The following is a 22734-nucleotide window of genomic DNA, read 5'->3' on the forward strand; positions in this document are numbered from 1 at the left end:
GAGGCTCAGGGGAGACCTTATTGCTGTCTACAACTACCTGAAGGGAGGTTGTAGCCAGAAGGGGGTTGGTCTCTTCTCCCAGGTGACCAGCACCAGAACAAGAGGACACAGTCTCAAGTTGCACCAGGGGAAGTCTAGGCTGGAGGTGAGGAGAAAGTTCTTCCCTGAAAGAGCTGTTAGCCATTGGAATGTGCTGCCCAGGGAGGTGATGGAGTCACCATCCCTGGAGGTGTCCAAGAGGGGATTGGACGTGGCGCTTGGTGCCATGGTCTAGTCAGGAGATCTGTGGTGACAGGTTGGACTCAATGATCTTTGAGGTCTCTTCCAATCTTGGTGATTCCGTGAAAATGGCTTTGTGTACAACAAATTAATCCATAAAGATGCAAATGCTTAGCATGTGACCATAAGATGTACTCAGCTCTGTTGGTGCTTTACATGCAGACCACTGTTTGGTTTTGGTTTAAGCTATCGGTTTTAAGAGGATTTTAAAGGCAAAGACTTATTTTGTTGGCTCCTTGCTTTGTTTGCTGTGTTAATTGGTAAGCAGTAGTAACTGATCCAAATGCAGATGCAGTTGTGAGCAAGTGAATGAGAATGGCAGAGGCACATGAGAATGGCCTGGAAACTAAAGGCTTAACTAGCAACATGCTATCTTAGTCCATTTTTCTTCCATAAAATGGCATAGATACAGTGCTAGAGCAGTGCTTAACCATTTTGCAGGCTAAATCCATTAGCAATCAGTGGAATGTATTCCCTACTTCTGGGATTTTGCTTGGTAAAATGTGGCACTGTTGTGGCTGTACAATCATCACTGCAATGTTCTCATGCCATAAAAGGTGCAGGCTCAGGGGTATTAAATGTTTACATTTTGGAGGATGTTTTATTTGGTACTCATTGACTCAAAACATAGAAGAGCACAAAAGAGCCATCCACAGTATTAAAAACTAGTGGACAATAGGTCAGAAGCCTATAGCTTTGTTTCCAGTGGCATGCTGACAAGGGGCTTTCTTGGGATTATTTTGAATGTTTGGGGTTGGTGTGTTTTTTTTCAACAGGAAAACCCCTTCACTGATAAACACAGCAAAACCTGCTGATGCAGCTGAAAGAAAGGAGGTGGAAGTGCTGCAGGGCAGTCGAGTTTGCTTTGATAAGCTGTGCCTTGTCAAACTCGCTCGAGTTTAGGTCATAAATACAGAACGTGAGACTGGGTTGTGCTCACAGGGCAGGACCCCTGCCCTGGAAAGCAGAGGCCTTGCATTGGAGATGAATAAACTGCTGAACCAAGGAGAAAGTCTTTCCATCTTAGGGGTGGTCCCAGACTGTCTCCAAGGACTGGAGAGCAACCCAAGTTCTTCTGCATTGGACATAGATGTGAGTGCTCCTGCAAGGCTTGGTCTTGTTCTGGCACTTTGGTAACTTGCTGTTGGATTTCAGACTCCAAACTCTGGACACAGTGTAGGATCAGACACAAGACTTACTAGGAGCTTGATAGATTGAGGAGTAGCTTGGTGATACTGAAGTGGTACTTGTGGAGACAACACTAGGGACTTCTTCCATCTGCCAGGCAGAGCCGATGCCTGGAAGTCTAACCTGAACTGACCATTAAGCATAACCAGCCAGCAGTGAAGGACACTGCAAGAGTTGGCCATACACTCTGGTGGAGCCTATGGCCCAGGCAGTTAGTGGTGCTCATGATGTTTGTAGCTATCTTGCATGATCTGTGATGGACAGCCTGTCAGCTTGGTGAGTCCAGCAGCATCTTTCAGGTATAATTCCACTAGCTTGTTTTACTTTTGTGTTGGAATGTTTCTTGTGCATCCGTGGACACCACTTTCTACATGGCTGGATCAGTCCATTTCCTAGAACACCTCTGCAATCCCTAAGGATGTACAGTGTGCTCATGTGTCAGAAGGGGCTGCAGGTCCATCTGCCCTGTGGTCACTAGTGGCTGCTTGAGTAAAGCACTGTGTTTGTTCTGCTCCTGCTCTTCAGGAAGCATCTCCCTTGATGGCAGCTGCTGAATGGTCAGCACAGTGATCGCTGGGTGAGAGCAAAGCAAGCAGGCACTGGCATCTTTCTTAGCTTTGGTGTTTACCGGCTTATGGATTTCTGAGGTGGCTTTGCACCACGGCCATTACCATCAGTGACCACTGATGGGTTTTCCATAAACTTCTGTAATTCCTTTGAAAAGCCACTTAAAGCTTAGGTGTCCACAGTAGCTGTGACTCCAGCTTTTACAGTTGCATTGCAGATTGGGTGCCAAAGCCTCCTGCTGTTAGTGTGCTGGCTCATGACTTTCTGTACTACTGAGACACAGAGTTTCACGTGTTTGTTGTACTCCCCAGAGTTGTGTCCTGCTCAGGCTGGGGACTCACCACTGTGTGTTCTCCTTCTTCACCCTCCTTAATGCCCTTTTCTGAGTAGGATCTAACATTCTTTTTTGGTGTCTAACTCAGTAATTGCTTCACTTTTCTGATTAATTTATTGGATCTTGAAGCTCCCTGTATAGTTTCTCTTAGACTGTACTGACATCTAATGGTAAGGCAAAGAGGCTTAACCACACTTAATGGCGAGATAAATTGCCTGGCAGGCAGATATAATTATATATATTCTTATTAATTCAGCATTAATTTTTTGTAAGACAAGATGGAATAACCTCAAATTTTGCACCGAAAGTTTGACCTTATGCTTTTTCCTGCTGGCAATTCATCTTTTTGTTCTGCTCCACACTCACTTTTAAATGTAGTTGGGCCCTTTGCAAGAGGAGTTTTGAGTACAGTGGAAGTGGTGTGAGGGTTTATACTGCAGAAGCTCTCAGTATAAGTCACAGCATCTCCAGAAAAGAGTGGCAGCATGGAATGAAATGTAGGAACAGATCATGTCCTGCAGGAGTGAGGAACAGGCTGTTCCAGTGCTGTTGCAGCAGCCTTGCCAGGGCTGCATTCTGAAGAAACACATAGACAGAAGTCGTTGTCCTCTTCTTCTCTTTCTCATCCTTCTGTTTGAGGTTCCTCTGTATTTTAAGGGGGCATTCCTCAAAGTCCCAGTGGTAAATACGTTGAACATGAGAAAGGAAAACAAACAAACAAACCACTAAACACCACATCAGGTATGAAGGTCAAAATTCTACTCTGTGTGTGGGCGTAGTGCACAGCATCCTCTGTTGTGAGGCAGCGCTGCTCGGAGCCAGAGTTTGGGCTGTACTGTTGCAACTGGTGCTAGGAATGTTCAGCTACAAATCTGCAGAGCTTTTTCAAGTAGATATGTCTTTCATACATCATTAGCTTTTCTTTCTTGCCTTCCCTTTTCTGAGAGCCCATCTCTTGCCATGCCCTCAGCACGTGGACTTCTTTCCTATGCTAGTGCAGCGTTGCTTTTATGTCAAGGTGAAGCTAAGTCCTCTGACAGCATTTTAACGTGGCATTTCACTTCCTGCTGTTTACTGTCTTGAAGCTGTCCTCTCTTTTGCCTGACACAAGATATTGTTGTTCTGTGCTGAAGAAATACTGTGAAATTTGGATACATTTCCTTTTTCATCATCTTTACTTATTGCTTCCAGGGCTCTGCAGAATGGATATGTTGAAGCTCATGAAGTGTCCTGACAAATAAAGATCTTTCTTACCTGGGTGGGAAGGAAAGTAATTCAATTTGTAAAAACTTGATGGCAATGGAATATGGAATATAAACTTCCAGCTTTTGTTACAATAGCCTTATTTTATATCTTTTGAAAGATGATAGTAGAAAGGGGAAAAAAAAAGAAAGTCAGTAATTTAATGTAGTTTCATTTCAAGAACATCTATATTAGAATGGCTAAATTAAATGAAGATTGAGGTTCCTGAGGGTAACATGAAGTTTCACAACCTTGTTCTCTGTATGTTAATGATCTGTCAGTCTGTTCTGTGTATTTAATTTCTGGTCTGGGTTTCCTGTGCTTTGTCATCTGATTTGGGACAGCAAACAAGGCCTTCCACGCAGAGGAAGCTGATGGTGAGGCAGAAAGCAGCCTTTTGCCTTGCCTGGGCTGTGCTCAGAAGAGTTCCTCCTCTGGATCCTCTTGTGAGTGGGGCTCGCTGAGCAGAGGCTGTGCAGGATGTATTTGACATTTTACTGATAGTCTTTCCCCACCTGTTGGAAGTCAGCAAAAACATGATCTGGTCCTCACAAAAATCCTGCTGTAAGACTGATGGAAAAAGAAAGGGTGCTGCATGAAATGCTGTGAACTTTTGGGTTTGGTGGGCATTCTTCCTTAGGAAGTTGCAGTTTATCTCAGCCTACCCCTGTGTGTATAATTAGCATACAAGTTTGTCATTTTAAAAAGTGTTTATTTCTTTGCTTCCTTTTCATTCTCTGTTTATGGAGAGGTCATGGGTTTGGGAGGGACTTTCCTTCAGTTCTTCTCACTCACACCTTGTGTTTATCCTTGAGCCCATCACCTGTTACCTGCTTTGAAAACTGCAGTAAAAGCTGACATCTTTACTTCTTCCTCTTTGAGCGCCCAGAATTTGCTCACCCTCCTATAAAAATGCTGGAGATTCCCTGTTCCTTTTGTCTTGCAGTCTCAGAAATAGTAAAGCTCCTCCTTCCTCAGGGAAGAGCCAAATGCTCCAGACTGCAACACCCAGAGGCGCATTACAAATATTTTCAAACACTGGAATCATCTGCCTAACTGAAAGAAAAAAAACCTCTGAATGTTTGAGCAGTGTGCCTTTCACTCTAAAATGTGTGCTGCTCAGCAGGGTTCTGCCCACTGATGGTATCTCAGATGGTTTGCAGCTAATACCTGACACAAGCAGTCTGGGTTCTGCAATCACTTGGATCCTCACTTTAAGTGCTGAACGGCAGAAATCTGATCTGCAGTGCTGTGCTCTGATTTGGAGTTCTTTAGGCAGTGTGCTTGTGTTTTTAGTGAATTTCTCAAATACAATTATTCATGTTGTGGCTTAGTAATTGCAGTAACTAATGCTCCCATAATTATAAGGCTTTTGTTTTGCTGGGTAAGGCTTTCCATGTCGTCATCTTCTCTTTGTGTTAGAATGTGGAGTGTCAGAGAGCTGCGTGAGGGTGAAGTTTAGAGCTGTGCTAACACGTTATTTTCCTTTCCCCCCCCTCCAAAAAAAGGGGGTATTTCTTAAAACTTATGAGAACTTCATATGAATAAAAAGAATTAAACCCCAATATTTAAAAGGAAAAAAAGCCCCAAACCCTCCTTGATTTGTTGGGTACATTTTGAAGCTGCTGGAGACAGACAGCAAACATCTGGCGACACTTGCAGTGGTAGGTCAGTAGTTACAGATGGTCTGGGTTGTGTTTTTTTACAGCTGTCATCCAGCTTTGTACATGGAGTGACTAGAGTGGAAAAAATCTTGTGCTGAATGAACAACCAGAGCAGCAGCAGCAGCAGCAGCAGGAGGCCAGCAGGAATTTGTGTCTCTACAAGACAGGAAATTAAACCGGCGATAAAAATTTTAAACCAGGACAAGCGTTTAAAATGTTCATTATATTCTGATTTCTCTTCCTTATCCTCCAGATCTTTTTGTGTACTAGGGAAGGAAGTAGATGATAAAACAGAAGTGATAAATTAAAGCCTGGTTTAGGAGTGAGCCTCAGCTCAGGCAAAGGCAGGTGGCTGTGGGGCTTTTAAAGCTTTAAAATGTGTGTCAGAGTCGATGTGATGCTTGTGCGATCTTAGAGCCACATTCTATGTTGCAGAGTGATGTGTTTGGGGAATGTAAGAGAAAAATGTCTAACGTGGCAACATTCTTCTTGTTTTGTAAAGAGAAAAAAAAAAATGGGCTGCTGCATCCTTCATCAATTCTTCTTCCCCCTTTCATGATGGGATGAAATAATTCAGCTGGAGTCAGACGCTGTGCAAAACAGCAGAAGAATCGTGAGTTTGAGGTTAAAGAAACAGAGGTGTGGAGGAGGAGAGGAGGATGAGGCTGAATGAAGCGTTAAAAGCATGATGAGTATTGCACATCAGCTCCATTTTAAAATGAAAGTAAACACAAAGAAAGGAACTTTTAACAAAGTCCAAATGCACCAAGCAGGGCGTGCTGGTCAAGATACCTATTCTAATGCAAATGTGCAGTTCTTGGTATTCAGAGTGCTTTCCTTTATCATTTCACTGAGACTGCATGAATCTTCATCCTGAGGTGCTGGAATATGCCCTGTTTGGCTTTAGGAAAGTTGAGCCTCTAGAAAGAAACAAGCAGAGTTGTAGGTTCAGTCACTTGAAAGGCCATTTAATGCTATCCACTGATGTTGAAAGCTGTTGGGCAGGGATGAAAGGAGAGAGGGAAGTGGATTATTTGGCTCGTTTTGATGTGCACTGTGCTCGTAATGCAGAGTTTGGCTCTCAAAGTCTATTGAGATATTTAAAAGCAGATAAAAGTGGTGCTCTGGCTATGCTTTGTAGAGGGTCTGTATACTCAGTGTTACCCCAGCCACTTGTTCGTGTGCATGTTATAATCTACTGCTTGATTAATTTTTTCTTGAGGGATTTTTCCTTCTCTCTCTCCCCATCCCCCCTTCCTGCTTCTCAGTGGTTTGGCTGGAAAAGCAGACTGCTTGTTGCAATGCCCTTCTGCTGTCTTGCCCAGCTATCTGAGAAGTGTTTAGTTGTACTTGCTGCCAAAGAGCTTGCCTAGTCATGCATAAACCTGCTGCAAATGCCATTTGGGTGATAGAGATGTTGGCATGCCGGCTTGTCACCCTGATGCGTTTCCTCAGGTCTGTGCCTCTTAAGTGTTTCCTTCAACTTCTAACTATCCACCTCTGCTGTACTTTGTCATGGGAAGCTGAAAACCAAGAATAGAAAGTATTTTGTCTTGCTGCCAGTGTTCTGCTGCACAAGTGTGGCTTTCCAGTCTCGTTCCAGGTGGCCACATTTCTGCCATGCTATGAAAGCTGTGTACCTGTGCCTGCCCCAGGTACCTTCTCTAGCTGCTGCTGTGTCCAGTGAAAGGACAAACAAGTTTTGAGGAGTGACAAGGCAGCAACCAGCTGTCTTGGAGCATTTCTTATACCAGGTTGTCTGAGCTGCACTGTGTGCTTTGCTTCTCTGTGTGTTTGGAAGGCAGGTGGTTGTGAGACACCAGGTTGCTCAATGTGGTTTATGTGTTTCAGATCATCTGTCTAAAGAGAGGTGGGGAAAAATACCCCCTGGATTATGAAGTTTAAGAAGTTTATCTTTCTGTTCACAGGTGAAAACAAGTTTCTAAAATACAGTAAGCATTTTCTGACTGGTGGCTGGCTTGAGAAGACCATCACCAAGCTGCGTGGGGACGTTCTTTGAGCTTCCACTCTTACCTCTCTCATGGACAAACACAAAGTGAAGCGGCAACGCCTGGATCGCATATTTGAAGGTTAGACATATCTGTTTCTAATGTCAGCTGCGTCAGTGGTGAGGGTTACTGAATTTCTGGACACCAGAACTCCCCTCTTTGGGGCATTTGGTGTGGTTTTGATGGAGTTGCAATTCCTGTTGGGATTACATTGGCTGTGCACAAATGCTGGTTCTGGCTGAGAACAAATGTAGATAAATAAAGGCAAGCGCTGCGTGAACACTCTGCTGTTCTACAGTTAAGTTTGCTTTCAACATAGTATTTTACAATACTCTGCCCAAATGTTGTGAAAGATTGTAGGTTTGTATAAAATAACAATCACAAGAGGCTAAGATGATCAGACAATGCTCTCTAGGGTCTTTGCTCTACAGACTTGCTTCATACAGGTTGGTTTAACAGCCTGTCTCTGATCCTAGGAAGGAAGGAGAAAACCAAATGAAAACCAAACACTCAAACCCTCCCCCTCCCAGACCCAGAAGATCCTCAAACTTTAATCAGTATTAATAAAACCAGCCTGAATTCTAGTGAAAGGATGTAATCTTTTGGGTCTGGCATTTACCTTAAGTCACACATGACTGAATTGTGTGTTCCTGGTATTGCTTTTAGAGTTGGTGTGAAAGCAGGTGGAGGGACAAGGTGTGCTGGTTTGGTCTAAATGCATTTCTGTATTGAAATGTTAGCTTCTCCCTAGAAGGCAAGGGCATAGTTAACTAACTAACTGATTTTGGTATGATGGCAGAGTGTTGAGAGTCCTGGGCACATGGTCTCTGCATCATGTCTAATGCTGGAGCAGAGAACTGCAGATGAAACATTTCACAGAATCACAGAATTGTTTTGGTTGGGGAAGACCTCTTAAGATCAAGTCAAGCCATCAACCCTACACCACCATGGCCATTATACTCCATCTCAAAGTGCCATGCCCACACGTCTCTTGGAACACCTCTAGGCATGGTGGAACACCTCTAGGAGGTGGAACACCTCCCTGGGCAGCCTGTTCCAATGCCTGACTCCTGCAGCAAAGAAATTTTTCCTGATCTCCAACCTAAACCTCCCCTGGCACAGTTTCAGGCCATTTGCTCCTACACATGTTGACCTTGAGACTCTGCTGGCAGCTGTTGGTGTGAGCAGACCCTTGGCAGCTGAGTCCTGCCCCTGTTCTTCCGCTTGTGCCGAGGCAAGTGTAGCCATGGGCTGAGCTAGTCTGAGAAGACTCATACTGAAAGTAAAGGGCTTTGTTGGCATGTGTTCCAGTTAGGTGAACTCCTCAGGTCACTATTCAACTGACAAAGCAGCTACATGGAAGGGGCAGTTGGAAAGGGTCCTTGAGGGGTGCTGGGGCCGTGGATCCCGATGGATCCAGAGAAAGAGGCTTTTCATCCAAGTATCAAAGGGTGCAGTACCAGGTTTGGTGGAGATGATTTATCTCCCTGTTTGTTTCCTCTAAAACCAGCCAAGCCTGCCCCAGATTGCCTGCTCCAAACCCTTCTTGTGTTCTGCTTAGACTGACTAGCCTGTTGAATCTGCTCACTGGGCGCTAATCTCTGTCCAGAGAAAGGGGAGGTGGTTGCTGAGAGCATGCAGTTGGGGAAGGCTCCCCCTCCTTCTGGTCAGCTCTGCAGTTGGATTAGCTGGGAGTGATTCAGAGGAGTGCTGGTGCAGTGCATGGCCCTCTTCCCTCTTCCCAGGTCCTCACCCCAGGGTGCCTGCATCTGACCCCTCAATAAAAAAAGTGCAGAGTGTGTACTCTTCTTCTTGCCTCTGTTAGCTGAGCTGGCAAATGGTGGGGAGGCTGGAAAAACCTGTCCCTTTGGATGGCAGCCAGCAGTCAGATCAGCTCAACACACTTGGTGGAATTTCAGCCTCCTTTTGGGCTCATTGTAGTGATAAACAGGACAACAGGAGAGGAGAGAACAGTCTGTGGTGATGTGGCAAGGAGTGTTGTCAGGGACAGAGGTGCCAGTCCAGTGGCCACTGTGCCTGGTTAAAGCAGCAGAGATTTCCCCCAGGCTGATATTCACATCTAGTGATGCTGTTTGATCAGCACCTTTGTCTGGCATGTTTTTCCCAGCCCTGAAGAATCTACTGCATCCCACAGTGAGATCTGCACAGCCATGCAGTGCAGGGAGTTGAGCCAGCTGAAAATTAACACTGGAAAAAGTTTTCTTAGCCACCTCTGCTTCCTAAGCCCATTCACTATCTGCTGGACAAAGAGCCAGGTTTTCAAAATAAGAGTGGGAAGGCCAGGCAGAAAGGGGCTGAAACAATGGATATGGGAAAATGCTTGAAATAGTACATTCAGAGGAATTCAGTTTGGCTCCTGACAGTGTCTGAGCTGTGTTCTGCTCTTGAGTGTCTGCATGTGAAATGTCCCAGTGTTCTGTGGGGTTTGCAACCACATCTCAGCTGATGGTTTTAAATCCCTCACCCTGCAACTGCCCGAAGTGGGATAAAAACTCAAGGGGGTAGTTTGTCTTAAAAAGGCCTTTCCCTGTCTATCTCCTGTTCAGGTGTAAAAATTAAGTATGCCAAGTTGTTCTCTGGTGCCAGTTTGTGTCTTCCACAGCACAACCCAAACACTGTCTGTTTCAGAAACGTGCATAAGATTTTGCACACCTGAGGGCATGTAACAGGCTGTAGGGCTAGCAAAGGTAGCTGATCTTCTGTCACCTTTTCTTGTTCTTCAGCTGGCCTGTAGCTTTCTTCACTTGGCCTTTTGCCTCAGTAGGAAGTAGTTTGAAGATGGCATTCCTTTTTATTGATAGTTCCACTTAAAACCAGGCTGCAGTGATTTACTAGCCAGTACTGTTTCTGATTATCTATTTTTTTACAACTAGTTTAATGCACAAACTTGTGGTGGGCAGCTGTGGACACATCATGACACCTGGAGTGGTGACAAACAGCAATCCCTTACTGAGTATTCCAGCTCAAGGAGGGGATGAGGAGTTGACATTCAGCTTCTGGAAGATGAGTGTTGTGGGGTTGACTTCCCAGAGGAACAGCTGAGGCTGGGGACATGGGGCAGGGCTGCACTCAGTTTTCTGAGGAGTGTGTGGGTGACCACAAACACTCTTTCAAGTGGGCTGACCGCACACAGAGTGTTCCTGGAGCTGTGGCCTTAGGGAACTTGCACACTTGCTCATAGTAACTAATCATGCAAAGGAAGCAACAAACTGAACAGGCATCAATGGGTTTACTCCTGCCTTGTCAGTTAACCATAGTATGGTAGTGGTACTGCTACATTTGAGTTGATAGTGCAGCAAAAACCTGACTCTATTACTCTGGGACCAATTAGCTTTCTTTTAATGTAGCTGAGTAAGTGATTTTGTCTCTGAGGTACCAATGATTCCCTTCAGTCACTCCTTAAATAGGAAACAGAATATTTGCTTTTAATCCTGAGACTGTTTGCAATGATTTTCATGCACGTTTCAATGCCCTGCCCTGTTCTTACGTGTATCATCTCAAAAGGGTGGTGTAAAATATGCTTTGTCTCTCCTCATGAGACCCTGGAGTCCTGTGTCCAGCTCTAGAGCTCCCAACACAAGAGTGTGGACTATTAGAGTCAGTCCAGAGGAGACTGTGAAGACGTGGGTAGAACTTGATGATCTTTAAGGTCCCTTCCAACCCAAATCATTCTGTGATTCTGTCATCCCAGTGTTATAGTTACACAAACTAGGGCTTGTGTGGCTCTATAAATTCTGTATATGTTAGAGGTCATGTAGAGGATTGAAACTGAAGACTGTTCTTTGAAAAAGCCAGGTACTGAGTTCTGCTGTCTAACTTCCACCAGGAGCTGGGAGCTGTGCTTGGGTGTTCAAGAGGGGTTTGGACGTGGCACTTGGTACCACGGTCTAGTAGTCACGAGGTCTTGGGTGACAGGTTAGACTTGATGATCTTTGAGGTCTTTTCCAACCTTGCTGATTCTATGATTCTATAAAGACATGATTGTAGGCACTCTGAGATGCTAATATTAAACTCACTTGCCAGTTTATAAACCAACATTTTGGATTCCTCCCTTGAAGATAAATGGTATCAAGGCATGCGAAAGATTAATTAGTCCCTGATTATATTGTTCTCTGTCCCCCTCTCCGGTGCTGCTGGTGATTGCAAAGCATAATTATAGCAGTATACATTTGGCAGAACAGTTGGAAGTGTCACAGTGCAGAAATAAAATATGTTCATTTTGGGGGTAATTTGAAAAAAAAAGAATCTAAATGTTTTTGGCAGTTTGAAAAGTTATTATCTCTAATTAAGGTATTATTGTGCTTTATATTGTAAGAAACAACCCCAACACCCCTGTAAACAATGCTGTGTGTCTGCTTGGATTCTAGAAAGCTTTAATTAATGTGTGTCTGTTGTTACTGACCGCTGCCTGGAAGCTCCTGTGGGGATGTCTCGAGCTCTGCGCTTCGCTGTGAGCTGATAGATGAAGCAGGAAGGCAACAGAAGGTGGCTGCAGCATCAAGAATATTTTATTTTGTCTCCTTTGTCTGTGAGGGAGCTTGCTGAGCACAGAGAATTTTCTCTTACACATTCCATTGCCCAAGGCAGTGCTCAGACCCCACTGCTTGGGGTGGGTTTCCAAGGGAGCTCTTGAAAGGGGAGAGCTGAGGCATGTGGCTGGAGCTAGGAGGAGGAAAGGGATGTCCTCTCCTGTGTCTTCTTGCTTGTTCACACAGATATTGAGGATTAAACTACAGCACAACACTTTCTCAGTTTGATGATTGCTTGAAACCAGAAATTTCTCTGCAGAACACCTTGTAGGTGGTACCTGTAGCACAGGCTGTGGTGTGTGCCAGTACAAAAGGGCTGTGCAGACCCTATCTGCCACCAGACAGATGGTATGTTTATCTAGTTCTGGGGTTCAGGAAGCAAAAAGCATTTTAGCACACCTCAGAGCTCCTCAACAATCATCCCAGGTCTTCTTCCCTTTTTAGGCAGCCCTGGTGTACAGCTCAAGCTTGTTCTTCACGCACAGGTTGCTGCTTCCTTTCTAAAAGCGTCCAGCAGAAAACCCAAGATGTATTTTGGCTGTTTTAGCAGTGCTGCTCTATCAGCTGAGAAAGGAGCTGATTTGGAGAAGAAACTGCATCTTAATGGGATGGGTTTCTGCAATTGCAGATAAAATCTCTCTCATCTTTTGCTTTCATGAAGGGCAGCCCTGCTTTGGGAAGGTCTCATCACTGGCAAATACCAAGTGCTGTGCTCCTTGAAAGACAGTAGAAGTGCAGGATAAAGGAAGAGTTTCTTTCAAGGGCATGGGCTGGGCTTTCATGCCCTGTAAGAAAATGTTAGTGTTTTTAAAGCTGCTTTTCTCTTTGCCTGATGCTGTACACCATGAGATTTACTAAGATGAGGTGATGATAGCTGATGTGCTATACTGCTGGTTCCAGGAGGAATGCAGAGAAGAAAGCAGATAGGAAATAAATTCAGTTTTCTTCATTCCAAACTTGCAAAGAAATCTTGAAATACAGAGTCATTTAGTTTAAAAAAACCCACATTCTCTTTCCTGTTTTGTTTCTTTTTTTTCCCCCTCTTGTGCATGTAATAGAGAGCTTGGCTTCTTCACAAGTGGCAAGTCCCAGATTGACAAATACCAAGTGTTATTTCATGACCAGGGATGGAGCCTGTGTGCCTTGCGTCAACTGTGATCTGACCCATTGCAGTTGTGAAATTTGGCAGCTAAGGCAAGTTTGCTGCATATTAATGATGGAGATGGCCTACTTTGGCAGGGCTTGGGCTTCCCCTGAAGATAAAAAAGAATTTTTACTAGAGCTCTGTTCTCTGTGTGTTGATCTGGAAATCAAAGGAAGGAGGAATAAATACTTCCAGGCGGTGAGCACACTTAGCTCTGTCTTCTATCAGGGGGAACTGCAGATGTCAAGTTTTGGAGGAGGTTCTATCGGTTTTCTTAACTGACATCCCAGTTTGGAAATGTTTACACCTGTCTCACTGGCTGCAGGTGTCAGAGAAAGGAAGCAAAGAACGAAATGTGCAGACAGTGGTAAATCCCACAGTGCTTTATAGAGGTTTGGGGTTTTTTTTATCACGGTGCTGGGCATAGGAAACTGCCAAGTGTTTCCTACAAAGACATCAAGGGGCTGCCTCCTTGTTTGGTGTCTCTCTGACAGGCTTTAGAAGAAGGCTCATTGAGGGATTAGGGCAGCAGAGGGAGCTAAAAGATTCCTGATGTTTTACCACTTGCTGTTTTCCAAGAGAAAGTGGCTCTTTCACGCAGCACCAATTAACCGTCACCAAAATGTGATTTTTCTTTCCTGAAGTGCCTTCAGCAAACAAATAAAGATTTTGAACTGGAGAAAATTCCTGTTCTCCCTGGCAAACCAGTATAAACTGAATTAGGAAGCAGGTGGTAAAAGCCACCAAATCTCTCTGCAGGAACAGCCCTCAAACCTTTCCGCTGTAACCCAAGCGCTTCAGCAGAGTTATCTAGAGTAACCCAAGCAGGACATCCTATAAGTAAATCAGTTTACTTTCAGCTACAAGTGTCTTAAAAATGCAGATGTGTTGCATGCAAAGGTGTTTGAACCATGCAACACTGTTACCCTGTGTTTTGCCAGTAAGAACTTTGAAACTATTTTCATGAGCATGAAAGAGAGAGAATTAGGTACAATATTCAATCTGTTCCATAGCAGTTGTCTTCCAAGAACAGAGAGGCTCTTCCAAGGATTAAGAGAAGGTGACCTTGAAATAATAAAGTGAAAATGATGCTCCCAAGAGTCATCACATAAGAGGATTTACCACTAGCACACCTTATGGAAAGTTATCTCTGTGCTGGGGGGGTGTGTGTGTTTACCTCAGAGCACAAACATCCTATGTCTTACTACACTTGCAACTGAAATACTTATGCAGAGGGTTATGTTTGGGGGTTGGTTTTATCCTTAATGGTAATTTTTTTGTTTGTTTTTGTGGTGAAAAAGGGGTTTGGGCTTTCTGCTGGATTGCTGCAGTAACCTGCTTTTGTAATTTGAATCTTTATGATGTGCTACCTAAACAGCATTGAATTTGCATGCACTTAAGCTGCTCTGGTTTTACCGAGGTATTACCAGTAACAATGCAAGCTGTATGAAAGAAAATTAGCTTAAAAGCCCATTTTGCCCTAATGATGCTGAACAGTAGCTGCTAATGAAAAGCTTTATTTTAACAAGAAAAACTGAGGAGGAGAAGAAAAAAAAACCTACAGAGCAAAGAATCTCAGTGAGATGCTTAAATTGGGCTGAAAGGCTCAGGTCACTGATTACAAATGTGTTAAGGAAAATGTTGTGTCCATCATTACAGGCTTTATCTTTGTAGTGACATTTTCATCAGTGTATTGATATAAAATCCACTGCTTACTGGTGACAGCCAGCAGCTACCTTCAGCTGTGATATACTCGGAGCATCTTACAGCTAGAATAAAGTCTTACTGGTGTCACAGAGTGTTAAATGCAATAAACAGCATAGCCTGGCACTGAGTTTAGAGGGTTGTGCTAATTGTATTTGTAATGCCACCTGCATTTGAATCAGAATCCTAATACTTAACCACACCTCATCAGTTAATTCCTGAGTAATCTTTTAGAAGACTTCTCAGACTACAGATTCTGCAGATGAGTGCCTGGTAAAACTTCTAAAAGCTTTAGAAGTCTAAGTGGTTGGTGGCAATAGATGCTTCTTTCTGCCTGGGGTTAGGGGAGCTGCTCTGGAAGCCCTGGATTTTATGCGTTGCTCTGCTCGCCGGTACGCTGAACTGTTCAAAGATTAAGCGTCGAGGTAAACACACTGAAAAATTTAAGCAGTCATCTAATTAAAGCAGGCATGTTCAGCTTTCACAGAGACAGTTCCCATCCTTAGGGAAGTGCAGTCTGAGATGCAAAAAGGGATTTTGTTTCCTCCTTTAGCGTAGACAGGATGGGAGTGTCATTATGCAAGTGGCAACAAGAAAATAGAAGTGGAGACAGTCTCCTAGTGCTGAAGGCATCTGCTGCTCCATCCCTGTGTCCTTGTTCCTTGGGGTCAGTACTGGACTTGAAGGGCTCCTCTCCCTAAGGAGGGGGGCTTGCATGGAGGCTTTGCCGAAGGGAGACTCTCTCAGGATTCTCCCCTTAGCAAAGTCATTGTGAGCTGATGGATGGGTCATTGGAGTTAAGAAATCTGAGCTTTATCTTTCAGCTCTTCTCAAGGCAGACGGCAGGTTAGAAAACTAGCCGTTGCCTCTGTGCCTTTTGTTCTTCTGACAGAAGACGGTCAGCTCGAGCCTTCGAATTCCTGTGACACAAATACGGGAGGCTGTTGTTATGCTCTTGGAATCCCTTTAGAAAACGAGGCTTTGCTACCTGTGGTAGCAGCTGGCATCTGCGGCAGGTACAGGTGTGCCCATGGGTACCACTGCGGAGCCAGAGGGCTGTAGTGCTTTGTGACTCTGCTCAGATGCTTCCATAAGGAGGCTCCTGCTTCCTTCCTTTCCTGTGAGAACTAAATTTAAGTTGTTTGTGTTTCTGAGTAGATGTGGTTTTGTTTTCTTCTAAGCTAGAAATTAGCATTTCAACATTACTCATGTTTTCCTTTTCCTGATGCTTGTTTTTCAAAGTATCATCCTAGGCACCGATTCTTCAAGCCTCTCATTCTGCCAATTAAATGGAGACACACCAAAAAAACAAAACCCAAAACCAAACAAACCATAGAAATTACAGGCAGTGGCAGCAGCACTACAAAAGCTGAAGAGGAAAGAGTCTTTATTCTTTTGATCCCACCTGTATTTTCAGAAAGCTTCCTCCTGTGCTAGACAGTGACACTCAAATAGACTATGATTCCTGTTAATAGGTAATTAAGAGTAATTTTAAGTGTTAATTAAATGCATGATAGAGGCCTCTTTTTGTCAAGGAGTGTACAGCTGAAGAAATAGTTTCATTAGCTGCTAGTAAAACTTTTTCCCAGGCAATTTTATCGCTGTCTCGTTCCTTGCTGTTCCTCTCTGTCTTGAAGAGGGCATCAGGCATACCCATGTGGTGTTCCTCCCTATCAGCTACCACTGGGGCAGATGCTCCTTGGCTTCCACAACATCTGCCAGGCGTTTTGTGGCTTTAGTTTATCTAACCTGCAGATGGTCCTGTCTGCCTGTTTGCTTCCCAGCTCCTGTCCCTGCTCCCTGAGAGCTGCTGGGCGCTCGCACGCAGGCAGGCACCAGCGATTTATCAAACTCGGATAATTTGGTAACTGTTCCTCCTCCCCGCACTGAACAAAAGCAGCTGCTCTCCAGCTATCCTAATCTGCATGAATGCAGGGATTGTAAGAGGCCTTCCTGGCAAGCCAGACAAAAGTTTAGAGTTTCAAACTGGAATTTAGGGCATGTAAGTCAGGAGGACCAGACGCTGATGTTTAGAAACTATCTCATAATGCAGAGGATGAATTAGTTACCATAGTAACTGCTTTGTTTTAATAATTTGGTGGGGCAGTGAATAGAAGGAGCTCAGAGGAGAAGTAGTAGGAATCCTAATGACATGTTGTGCAACGTGAGTGGCTTTGTTCATTAATGCTGAAATTAATTTGATTTCATAGCAGATTGGAGAATAAGTGCAGAAGTTTTACTTTGAAAAGGCAAGAAGAAAGATTTGGTTGAAGAGTGAGTGTAGAAGTTTTACTTTGGAAAGGCAAGAAGAATGATTCACAAGGAGGTTATTCTTATTTCCCCCCTTCCCTGGGTAAAACAGGATCACTTTTTGCATTTGATTATGGCAATGCCAGTTATTGATTTCTTACCAGTGGAATATGCTCAACGTGTGGCATTGTAAGCGTGACTCCAGGCTGCATGCTGTGATCTGTTGCCTGGCAGTTGTTGGCAGCCTAGCAACATGCTTCAGTCCAGATCTGTGAGAGGATAAGGACACCCAAAGTTTGGAGTTTAGGGAAGGTAGGTGTCCTAGTACCCCAAAACCCATCTGAAATCATCAGCACTTTGAGATCCCTTTGTACCATCTGGGTGAAATGTAAGTACCCTCCATGCTTTAAGATAATTTTTATTCCTCTTCCAGGTTTGAGCAGTTTGTTGTGCTTAAACCAGAACAGGATCCTCCAACAGAACAAGCTCTTCTGGAGGCAGATGCACATCAACAGGCCCCCTGTGACCAGTTGTAGCATGCATCAGCTGCCCTGTTCTGCAGAAAGATGGCAGGCATGAGGGGCTCTAGGCAAGGATTCCAGTGCCTCTCCTCCCAGCATCTGTAAGGCAACAGCTGGGCTGGCTCTGCGTCAGTGTGTGCCTGGTGCCATTGAAGGGGTTACTGCTGCTGACCCACCACAGCCTTTCACAGAGCAGGGCCTCTCATGGACTCTGTCTTCTCATCTGGATGCCTTTTTTCTTTTTCTCTCCTTAATGAAACTTACAGGAACTGAATCCTCCTTGAACCTGCCGACAGCTTTTGCTTGAAACTTGCTAGTGAGTTAAGGAGGGCCCAGTGGGTAGATGGACAGACACAATTACCTGAGCCTGATTTCCTTTGAAAATCCATCTGAAGAGTGCTGAGATACTAGACACAGAAACAAAAAGTGCCACCTGGTCATTCCTTGACCAAGGAAATGCCTTCCATCACTGGGCCCCATTGTATTCCCTCCCTAGACCAAGGAGTCTTGAAGTTGTTTTAGCAGTGGCACTTCCTTCAGCAGTGACTCCTTCAGCAATGACATTCCTGCCAGGTCTGCCTGGGAATGGGGAACCTGGTGCTCCAGATGATCACAGGTTCCTTGTGATTACAGTCATCAACAACTGCATGGTTGCATCCTGGAACAGCTGATGAAAGGAACTTTAGAGCAACTCCTTAAAGGCCTTGCCATGCCAAGGTCAGAGCACATCCAGTGACAGAGAGAGGAAAGTGTGGTCCTGCATCAGCTGTGGGCCTTAGCCACCTTTACCCCCCCCCCCCCCCCCCATTATTTCTGAGCCTTCATTTGTTCATTTTTCTGATTCCCTTTTCTAATGAGGAAATAAAATAATCTCTGTTTCACTCCCTGTTTCCTAATGCTTCTTAAAATATTCTTTGTGATAGCTTTATTTTCCTTGGTGATATGCAAGTCTATTGCCACTGGAAATCAATTAGCATTGCATGTTAATTTTTCTCATTTAATGTTCAACTCTGTTTCATTTGCTCTGGTTTTTATTGAATTAGTCCTTTATGAATGGAAGCACCTGCAGCTATGTTCCTAAAATCAGCATTTCCCACTTAGTGGAAAAATATTTAACTGTTTATTGGATGGCAGTGGTGAGGCCACACCTTGAACGCTGGATGGAGTTTTGGGCTCCTCACTGCAAAAAGGACATTGAGGCGCTGGAGTGTGTCCAGAGAAGGGCAGTGAAGCTGGTGAAGGGTCTGGAGAACAAGGGCTGGTGGGGAGCAGCTGAGGGAACTGGGGTTGTTTAGTCTGAAGGAGGGACCTCATTGCTCCCTGCAGCTCCCTGCAAGGAGGCTGCAGCCACTTGAGGGTTGGGGTCAATGTGCTAATTTGATCTGAAGGCTGCCTGCTGCAGATAACCAAGCTGTGTGTGGCACCCTGTAAAGAGCAGGGAGCTCAGTGAGGGCTGTGATAGTTGAAAGTAGATCCCTTTAGGGAGCAGTTGAGGATTTGGCTGGAGTTTCTGCATTCTCCATGGACTGTATGTGGATCCCACTGGCAAGTGGGGTAGGGAGCAATGACATTTCTCACTGGAAAAGTCTTGATGAGCTATGCTTGCGAAATTACCTGACTCAGCATTGCACTCCACGCTGTTGACAGTCAGGACATTGAGTCCCCTTCTGGGAATAAACAGGAAGGTTTTGACCTATTTTAATGAATGCAGCAGTTAAATTATTCTCCTCAGCCCTAAGGTAGAAAGCAGCACTCCTACTTGAGCAAATGCCTCTGAAACCTCTTGCCTGTTATATCTGCAAACCTCTTTTCACTCTCAGTGTGATTACTGGCAGGCATCAAGTGACCCTGATGCCTGGAGGTGCAGGAAGTGGTCCTTCACTCAGCAGGTGAGTGAGGAAGCTCTCACCACAGGTCAAGAGGGTTGAAAAAGTGAGGAGGTACTTTTGTGGGTTTGCTGAACCTTCTGAGGCACCTCCTGAGCTGCAGATTGCTGGTGGCAGGGAGAGGTTCTGGAGATGGACTCCTGGTGTTGCCTGTTTTTCATATAGATCTCACTGCTCTTTTCTTGAACCTAGCAGCAGGAAAACCCTGCTATTGAGGTGGACTTTTGGTGTGAACCCCTTGCAAGTTTCCCTTGCATCCGTGCCTGCCGAAGGCTTCTCTTTTTCTTGCCCAAACTTTGTAGAACTTTTGAGGGTCCTTGTCCCATTCTCTGAGTATTAAAGACAAAAAAATAAAGCAACTCTGCCTGCATGCAGTGCATTGGTGTCCCAACCCAGCCAGCAGTGTCCTGGACCTCAGGTACACGCTGTTGTGCATTGCCAACACTTTCCCATCCAGCCTGGCAGTGCCACCAAACACAATGCTCTCCGTGACCTCAGACATACATTGTATAGGTGTGGTAAGGAATATTTACTTTTAAAGACCACTTCTAAGTTAGCTTTTGTAAATTTTGGCCTGACTCAGAATGGCTGAAGTGTTTAAAGCCAGAGAACAAGATACCTAAAACTAAAGGAAAACATCTAGCCCTCAGTGTTAGGTGCAGGCAGAACACACCACAGAGATGCTTTATGTGACAAGGCTATGGAGAGTCCTCCAGAAGTGATGTGGTAGATGATTGAAGATATGGGAGATCAGAACAGGGCTTAACCAATTGCTTAGAGTCCTTGGGGAGGAATTCCCCAAGGTAGCTGTTTCCTTACCTGTGAAATGATGTTAGTACTTGTCCTGTCCAGGGCTGGATTCATGTCTGTTTTTTCAGCAAGGTGAGAAGTCTCTGCATAGCTACACACACCCCCCATCCCCTCCCCCCCAGCAAACTACTACAGAGCAATGCTGCTCAGCATTTCTTAATTTGCCTGTCCATATACCTGCCTCTATGAAGGAACAATCACAACATATTTACACAGGAAACTCTGCAAGCCAATAGCAGCATTCATGATCAGGCTGAAAAGCTACAGCACATAGCAATTCCATCCTTACCTCCTGATTCAGCAGCTGAGCTGGGTTTGTGCATGCAGATGACTCGCAGGTAATGGATTATTGCAGCAGCGGTGAGCTGGCAGCGCGGGGCTCTCCGAAGGGCACGCCTCGAGGACACTGCAGCAGCAATATTTTGCTGTGTCACTGGATTCCATCAGGCGTAAAGGACAGGTTCCTTCCTACTTGGGAGCCTTCAGATGGAGGCTGCTGCTGCGTCTCTGACTGATTTCCCATCTGCTGGCAGCGTGCAGCAATTCCAGAAGTTCCTAAGACCAGCCGGGCTTAGGAAGAGCAGGGCTTTTGTCCTTTTACTCAGATATTGTCCCATCAAGTGTCTAACTAGAGCAGCACTTACAGAAACTGCATCAAGGAGACTTGTGCCTGCTTCTGACGGGAATTCTATGAGCAATATAGAATCACAGAGTTGTTAGGATTGGAAGGGACCTCAAGGATCAGCCAGTTCCAACCCCCCTGCCATGGGCAGGGACACCTCACACGAGATCAGGTTGCTCAGAGTCACATCCAGCCTGGCCTTAAAAACCTCCAGGGCTTCTATATAGGCTTCTATAATAAAGTGTTTGGGTCAACACTTTCACCCCCAACTGAGACACCTGTCAGAACATCTCCTGGCCTTACAAACCTCCAGGGATGAGGCCTCTACCACCTCCCTGGGCAACCTGTTCCAGTGTCTCACCATCCTCGTGGTGAAGAACTTCTTCCCAACATGCAATCTGAATCTACCCATTTCTATTTTTTGTTCCATTCCCTCTAGTCCCTCTTCTTTTTGAAGCAGAAGTAATAAAAATCTAAGTGGATTTGAGTTTACTGTTAACAGTGCTCTGTGGTTGTCAAGTGCTTTTCCTAAACAGATAGTGAAAATACCCTGTGGATTTGCCTGCTTTGGTAAGACAGCACTTTACCAGGCTTACCAAGACTTACACCATGTTTGAGAGTCAGTACAGAGAAGGAATTTCTCAGGTTTGGACTGCATCCAGTACTGCATGGGAATGAGCTTCTAAAGAGACAGAGATTTGTACCAGATAAGGGGGCTGTGGTTCCACTGGGGTGAGATTTATCTCTGGGAGGGAAAAAAAACCTTAAAACCACCATAACCAGTGAGTTGCACTGAGCTGAAGATCATACCCTAAAATAAGGGATGTGATGCAAATAGTAACTAGCAGGCATCTACAAAAATAGGGGGTGATGCATCCTTTCAAGAGCAGCTTATCAGTCTCAGGGCTGGTCTCAGTCACTTCATTTATAAAACTGGCAGAAATGAAAAGCTTTGGTACAAAAAAAAAATTGCATATTTGAAGGTACATGTGGAGAAATAGTTTTCTGAAGCTTCAGCCTCTACTTTAGCTCTTATCTCAAGGAGTGCCTGGCCACATTCCAGAGCTGCATATCTCCTGGGCATTATTTCTTCTGTTCTATTTCATATGGATTTCCATCTGTGTGTATCAGGCAAGTATCAGTGAGGCAGAGTGCCCGCCCTGAGTAAGCACTTTGGATTCCGTCTCCAAGCTCTGTTGTACTCAGTATCATTTGCAGTGACAGAGTGCTGCATAGTCTCCTTTTTCTTGCCTAACCTCAGCCAGGAAATACAACAGATGGGTTTCACCCTGCTTTTTTGGCAAGGAGCAGCATGACAATAGAAATAGCCCTTATTACATATGTGCTTCTCAGCAGGACACTTGTAATCTGCAATACATAAATCACTAAAAAAGTGCAAACTTATTGCCAGCTAGCCATTAATCAGGGGGAAAAAAAGTTTAATAGGACAAGCTTGGGAGCAAATGCATCTTAACCTTTAAGCTAAAAGCTGGTGGTGGGGTGGGATGCTCTTGCAGGTGGACATGCAGAGGGACAGCATGTCCCGATGTACTGCTGGGAAGGGCAAGGAGATGCAGTTACATGTTCTTCCAGGAACAGCAAATCCACTGTTGTGTGCTGGTGGGATTTCCTCCTGGAGAGGTCAGGGGAAGTGTCAGGTTCAAAATAGACTGAGCTCAGCAGATGAAATCACTGAGGAGCTCTACAGTGAGAACTTGATTTAAAAGAGTTTGGGGGAAAATGAGTGGCGTAGCTGACACTTTTAGTTTCTCTTGATTTTGGTTCCTCTGATGGTCTGTGATCAAATTAGATGTTACCATTGTAATGACACTTCACGTCTGAAATATTAACTGGGGCATGACAGTGTTGTTCTCATTGCACTGTTGGACAAATTAGAAGGCTTAGGTGTGGTCTTTCTAGGCACAGTGCAGGAATTATTCAGGCACAGCAGTTGTAATATTTAT

General features: G+C 44.7%; 1 protein-coding gene across 5 annotated transcripts in view; it reads left to right on the forward strand.

The window, feature by feature from the left end:
* The window catches only part of CTBP1 (C-terminal binding protein 1), a 197522-nt gene that overhangs the window by 31870 nt on the left and 142918 nt on the right, over nucleotides 1-22734 (forward strand). For all 5 annotated transcript variants that reach the window (XM_054172368.1, XM_054172370.1, XM_054172367.1 and 2 more), the window contains exon 2: nucleotides 7203-7364. In XM_054172368.1, the coding sequence (XP_054028343.1) occupies nucleotides 7316-7364 (49 nt within the window). In that variant the 5' untranslated portion in view covers nucleotides 7203-7315. The remainder of the gene's footprint in view (nucleotides 1-7202; nucleotides 7365-22734) is intronic.

Source organism: Dryobates pubescens, chromosome 23 (genome assembly GCF_014839835.1).
Source record: "Dryobates pubescens isolate bDryPub1 chromosome 23, bDryPub1.pri, whole genome shotgun sequence".
Taxonomy (NCBI): domain Eukaryota; kingdom Metazoa; phylum Chordata; class Aves; order Piciformes; family Picidae; genus Dryobates; species Dryobates pubescens.